The sequence below is a fragment of the Primulina eburnea genome, chromosome 2, assembly GCF_022965805.1.
Source record: "Primulina eburnea isolate SZY01 chromosome 2, ASM2296580v1, whole genome shotgun sequence".
Taxonomy (NCBI): Eukaryota; Viridiplantae; Streptophyta; class Magnoliopsida; order Lamiales; family Gesneriaceae; genus Primulina; species Primulina eburnea.
This window is the reverse complement of record NC_133102.1, coordinates 41589502-41596017: the sequence shown is the minus strand read 5'-3', so window position 1 is coordinate 41596017 and position 6516 is coordinate 41589502. Positions and strand designations below refer to the sequence as shown.

The 6516-nt window shown below is 34.1% G+C and overlaps 1 protein-coding gene across 1 annotated transcript; it reads left to right on the top strand.

Moving 5' to 3' along the window:
- Nucleotides 1-827: 827 nt before the first annotated feature.
- LOC140823247 (serine/threonine-protein kinase Nek6) lies at nt 828-4794 on the top strand. Its single transcript, XM_073184496.1, has 13 exons — nt 828-1435; nt 1557-1623; nt 2364-2429; nt 2523-2569; nt 2650-2695; nt 2771-2851; nt 2946-2988; nt 3067-3116; nt 3294-3375; nt 3455-3504; nt 3584-3657; nt 3747-3798; nt 3886-4794. Exons 1-13 carry the CDS (start codon nt 1317-1319, stop codon nt 4714-4716), a joined length of 1608 nt encoding a protein of 535 aa, XP_073040597.1. The 5' UTR covers nt 828-1316; the 3' UTR covers nt 4717-4794.
- The last annotated feature ends 1722 nt before the right edge of the window (nt 4795-6516 follow it).

Below are 6516 nucleotides of genomic sequence, written 5' to 3'. Positions count from 1 at the left end.
TAATATTACTTTTTATACTAAGAGAATTATTTTTTTTATTGTGAATATCGGTAGGGTTGACCCGTCTCACATATCATATTTATGAGATCGTCTAACAAGATACCTACTCATTATAATATAATAAATTTTAATAAAAAACTTCACCATAGTTTAAAAATGTATTCTGTATCCATAATTTATTTTTTTTTAAAATTCAAAATTCAACTTTAACAAATATATTCTCTAACAAAAAAATTTACAGAGTTTACAAGTTCCTCGATAAACAAAAATAAAAAAAGTTTGAAAAAAATCATCCATAGATTCCATTTGATTTATTTTTTTCCTTTTGAATTAAATTTAAATGTAAAATTTATTGACTTACGGTGTCCGTTGTTCAATCCCCTATCCACATCACTTGAAAACATTTTCAATTGTTTTTTTCCCTATATCGGATCTTAAAGTTGGATTGGACCCAAATTATTCCGAAATCAAATCGAACCGGATCCGTATCCGGATCCATCTTACCGTCGGTCGCCTCCGTTAGGTATTGTTATTGGAGAATAAGGTGTTGGCTTTTAGTTGCCAATCAATTCCTAATCTTGAAAAGCAATTGAAATTGGACAAGAATTCGAAACAAAAAGTTTAATAGATCTGCATTACAAATTGTTAAAACGTCAACAATTATGGTGATTAAATAATAGACAGTGCTGGAAAAACTAACCAATTAATCCACTAATTTCAAATTGAAATTTTGTTGTTTGTGTGGGAAAAAAAACATATTTTTCATTCAAAATTAAATGAAGAAAGCGACATGCCAACCACACAAAAATGGCAATCATATCCCCCAGAATCTGAAAACACAAGCAAGTTTTTTTTTCCCCATTAAATTTAAATGGAACGAAATTTATGTTAATATTTTGCTTCTGCCTCAGATCTTCCCTCCCTTTTGAATCAAAATTCCTAGCAATGTGATTCATCCACCTGTTATTTATTTTTTTTTAAAATTTTTTTTTGAGCCCACCATTATTTTTCTTGAGATTTCTTGAAATACCCTTTTTCTTCTTCTTCTGGGCTATGATTTCATTTCAAGTTTCAATATTGCCCCACTGTGGCATTTTATGATGAGATATTGTTCATGGTTTTTTCATGATTATGGAATTAATGGCCCCCCTCCTCCTCCCCTGCTCCATTCTTGACTTTTTCTGTGATTTCATTTCTTGCTGGGGCAATTTCAGAAATGGGCTATTAATTCGACTTTATTGCTTGTATGTATAAATACAGCTTCATTGTCTGCATGATTTTGTAAAAGAAGGCACTTTTTTTATGCTTAAAATAAAATGGAGTCCACTAGCACGAAAATGAAGTTAAAAATGGAGGATTATGAAATGGTGGAGCAGATTGGGAGAGGAGCTTTTGGAGCTGCATTTCTGGTTAATCACAAGATTGAGAAACAGAAGTGAAGATTCTGATTCTGATATTTTACTTCTCTAAATTTAAGTTTTTTTTCGTGATTTTGTTTCTGATTCTTGGTGAGGTTTTGAGACTGTTGATTTCATTTCTTCTGCTGCATTATTCAGGTATGTTCTAAAGAAGATTCGCCTTGCGAAGCAAACTGAGAAGTTCAAGCACACTGCACACCAAGAGGTCACCACTCTTCTATATCATCTGCATTCAAGATTTTGCCTTATAATGTGTTCATGGAGAGTACTTTAGTTCAGATAATCCAATTTTTAGTATGAGTCAAATTTTCACATTCTTATTCTGCTGAAAAATGTGGTGAGAACACTGCCATTAAAGTAGAAATATAACTTCTTTTTTTTTTAAATCATGAGAACCATCCATGAAGTTATTAGATAGTAGTTTGAAGGAATTTACATCATGTTACTTTTCACACCTACCTTCACTACTCTATTTGGACTCAACTTACTTACACGTTCATTCAAGAAAATACCTACCTCTCTTTGTAAAATTAAATGAAGCCGATTTGGCGTAATAAACGAAATGAAAAAAGGGTAGAACTAATAAAGAACAATTAAGTAATTATCTACAAAGTGAAATTTTACCTTTTTTGTCTTCTGACTGGTTGACACATTTCTTCTACATGTCAGTTCTTACCACGAGTAAGCAGTATGAACAAGTCGAGTTTATATATATATATATATATATATATATATATATATATATATATAAAGGGTTGAAAGAATTTTTCACAAACTGTCATGATATTGAAGCAGGTGGTGGCTATACTAGGTGATTGAAAATCTAGTTCAAGTCGAGTCTAGTTTGATTTGAAAAAAGGATTTGCTATTCAAATTTTGATATAGTATTCTTGCAGGCAGTCAATTAGTTAATACTGATTAATTTTCAAACGTGATGTGTTTCAGATGGTTTTGATGTCGAAGCTGAATAACCCTTACATCATCGAGTACAAAGATGCATGGGTAGAGAAGGTGTATTGCTTGGCGTTGAAAGGCATATATATTTGATCCATTTTTAAGATTTAGGTCTGCAACTAACTGAAATTATGTTTTCCGATGAACTAGGACTCATATGTGTGCATTGTTACGAGCTACTGTGAAGGTGGAGATATGTGAGTTCATCAATGTATGCTTATTCGCATAGATATGGTTACAAAGTTCCTGTTTTTAAGTCTCCATTGTGATGTTTCAGGGCAGAGATTATTAAAAAAGCTAGAGGGGTTCATTTTCCTGAAGAGGTAATTAAGAAACAAACATGATAAGAATTTGAGGAATACGAGGTTAGTTGATGATTGAATTTTGTGCATTAACAGAAAATCTGCAGATGGCTGACTCAGTTGCTGTTAGCTTTGGATTACCTTCACTCTAATCGCGTGCTTCATCGAGATCTGAAGGTTCGTCCTTTAGGCGATGTTATCAAGAAAATAGCATTGTGACTTTCATGAGTCTTGTCTTATAAACCCTTTCTGTGATCATGATATATTCTAGTGCTCGAACATATTCCTGACCAGAGACAATGAGATCAGACTAGGTAACAAGCATAATCTCATGTGAATTTTTTTTTGGTAATCTATGTATGATATTCATGTTTCTGATATGATCATTGAAGGTGATTTTGGTCTTGCAAAACTGCTCAATAAAGACGATCTTGCCTCATCAGTAATAATCTATCTTTTCTTCTCTGTATCTTTTCTTGATCTTATCGTGTTAAACATGTTAATCAAGAAGAGGCTTGGTGAAAGTTCGTATATTATTTAGCTTTACTAACACATTCGCCCATATATTATTTAGCTTTATTTACATGATCTGTAAGTTGATTTTTCGTGCTGACTGTAGGTTGTGGGCACTCCAAACTACATGTGTCCCGAAATTCTAGCAGATATACCTTATGGCTACAAATCGGACATATGGTCTTTAGGTATGTCAGCTTAGCAACTCGGTTCTTGAATTTATCCTTTTAAGATCTTTAACTATGATAAATACTGGTAATCTCTCAGGCTGTTGTGCATTTGAAATCGCTGCCCACGTGCCTCCATTTAGAGCTACTGTAAGTTCCAGGCAGAGCCTTCATTACTGCAATATTGATGATGTATTCACGATTCCATGTTATTTCATGTATGAAACAGGATATGGTTGGACTAGTCAACAAAATAAACAGATCGACTATTTTTCCACTTCCAACTTTGTATTCTTCTTCACTGTGAGTTCATGTCACTTTTCTGTCAATTCGTCATTGTTGGCTTTGTATGATTCCTCAAGTTCTTCGTTCGCTTTTGGCATAAATTTCAGGAAGCGGTTGATCAAAAGTATGCTTCGAAAAAGCCCAGAACACAGGCCAACGGTTAGTGACAAATTCGAAACCTTCAAGAATGTCAGAAAATTTTGAAACAATCTGATGTTTACTCATGGTATGCAACTTTTTTATTAGGCTGCAGAACTTTTAAGGCATCCACATTTGCAACCGTATGTTGCACGGTACAGCAATTCATGTCCAGTCTTTCTTCCCGTAAAGTCAGAATCTGAATCCAAGTCCATATCCGCAAGACCTCGGTTGCCTGACAAGTCTAGGTCTCTTAAGAAAGGGCAAAAGAAAGAATCAGATGATGTTCCAAAAGTCAATAAAAGAGGAAGCTCGCCTATCAGAATTACAAGAAAAAACAGTCTGCCTGCAGCACTCGTCGCCCCACAGGAAAAACCTGTGGTTCATTCTAGCTCTTTGGATGACGTGGTTCCTAATATTGAAGTGATGGTTGACACGAGTAGTCCCAACGAGAGCAAAAGTATCAACTCTGGGGCGTCGTCTGGATTAAGTACACTGACTGATCAGCAAGAAGACATGGATAAAAAAGAACAGAACTTCAAAGTCATGCCAAATGTCAATGACAATCAGCATCAAATGAAAAATCCTAGTATCGAAGTACAAAAACAGAAGACTCAAGCCTCAGTTTCATATTCTGAAAGTATTTCTTCTGCAAAAGCCAATGATTCTAACCCAATCGAGCCTTCCAAGGAAGACGATGAAGTTGAAGTGAATGCCGCGAGCGATCAGAAAGCACAAGCAATGGAGACATTGCTGGAGCTTTGTGCACTGCTTCTCAAGCGCGAGAGGCTTGATGAACTCGCGGGCGTGTTGAAACCTTTTGGGGAAGAGATTGTGTCATCAAGAGAAACAGCAATTTGGATAACTAAGGGGTTAATGAACATTCAAAGACAAGGTCGGGAATCCCATCAGCATGAAAATTCTGGTGGTTTGTTGTAAATTGTAGCACCACTTGTTATACATTAACTTAAATTATTATATTACTCAGAGTTTATCGTGGGTGTAGCTATTTACAAGAAGAATTATTTCTGCTTAAAATTCGAATTAATTTGATATCTAAAGTTTTTGGGATTTGAATCACATGACTTACAAGAAATATTTGATTGTCAAATTAATTTCTTTGAAAAATTTTATATTTATGTGTCTTAGATGCGAGAAAACGATATTCTAACAATAACAAAGAGCATGAAACTTCATATCAAACTCGATTTCACGTACAACCCATTAAATATTTCAAATTTTGACACTTTTATTTTATTTTATTTAAAAAAACGATTTTTTTTAAACCACACGCATCGTATATATATCAATCATGTCAAGAATTTTGGTATAATTTCCTATCCTAATTATCACATAATTAATTATTCATATTATTAAATTTCAAAAATAAAGCAGAGATGGGACCCCCCTAACGTTAACAAATTCGAACGTTAAAATAAAGTTTACAGCGACAATAATAAAACAATCCAACGGTTAAACACGACCGTATGTATAAATTCAAACCCTTCTTCCCTCCTTTCACCCCCACACAGCTCGGATCCCTTTCCATCTCCATTCTTACGATTCACCGAGCCCGTTTTCTCTCATTCTCCGCGAATCTTTCATCGGCAGCTAAAATGAGTCTTTCCGAAATTCAATTCTTCTTCGTCTTTGCGGTGCTTTGCGTCGCTTCCTTGGCTGCCGCTGCGCGCGATAGCGGTTTCTCGCCAGCACCGGCGCCGGGACCGGACGCAGGAGCTGGATTTTCTCTGGGCAGTCCCTCTGCTTGTATCTGCTTCTCTGTGCTCCTGTCGTTCGTCGGAATTCTGATGCAGTAAACAGATGCATACATATCTCATCTATCTATATCTATATATTATGATTGGGAACCGTCGATGGGAGTGTGAGATTATTATATGTTGTTTTTTTTCTTTATATTTTTGGCCTAACTTTTGGTTAGGTTTTGAGGGGCGCTGTGGCTTTTGGAGATGGATTTTATTGAATAAATTTGCATATTTATAATTTATTAGACTATCTTATTCTTTTGTGATTGTTAAACAGAGACAAACTTTTATTATTTTTTTAAAAAATTAGTTCATTTAAATAATTAAGCTAAAATGACATTTCATTTGGAAATAAAACAATATATAAAGAATTCAACTGTCCCTTTTCATTTAGGAAAACTCCTCTTTCAAGAACTGATTTTGAAATAGTTAAATATTTAAAATTTCCATATACTAAAATGAAGTGACAATTATAATATATATTTTTACAACAACAATTGCAATAGTTTCAAAATTCCCATCAAACAAAATAAAAAATAAATACTTTTTTTCCCAATGGGGGAATTAAGGAAAATATAGATATGTTTGTTGACCTATCAGACATGTACGCAGTGTAAAATATGCAATAAATTAAGAAAAAAATATATTTTTCATTAAATATTTTTGACAAACTAATTAAATTTAAAAATGAATATTTTATAAAATAAATATATTTGTACTACGTACTTAACGGTTTGTTCGACACTACCGGTTGGGGCACTGCCCCAACCCATTCATTTTTTTACACGTGTCATTAGTATTTTATATTTTTGTTACAACAAAAGTAAACCGTGGTTAACATTTATGAAGGAAACCACCTCTCTCAAAACTCAACCAGACTCCCCCCGTGAAATTTTTGAAATATTTCAAACAACCTCTCTCAAAAATTTCAAGAAACCCTCTCTCCAAAAAACGACGAAACGAACGGCAGAGTCAT

Excerpts from the sequence above, each read along its gene's own strand:
- LOC140823247 (XM_073184496.1), top strand. The coding sequence starts at position 1,317 with ATGGAGTCCACTAGCACGAAAATGAAGTTAAAAATGGAGGATTATGAA. Across the intron at positions 2,696-2,770 it reads GGGTTCATTTTCCTGAAGAG|AAAATCTGCAGATGGCTGAC; the intron begins GTAATTAAGAAA and ends GTGCATTAACAG. Across the intron at positions 3,117-3,293 it reads AAGACGATCTTGCCTCATCA|GTTGTGGGCACTCCAAACTA; the intron begins GTAATAATCTAT and ends TGCTGACTGTAG.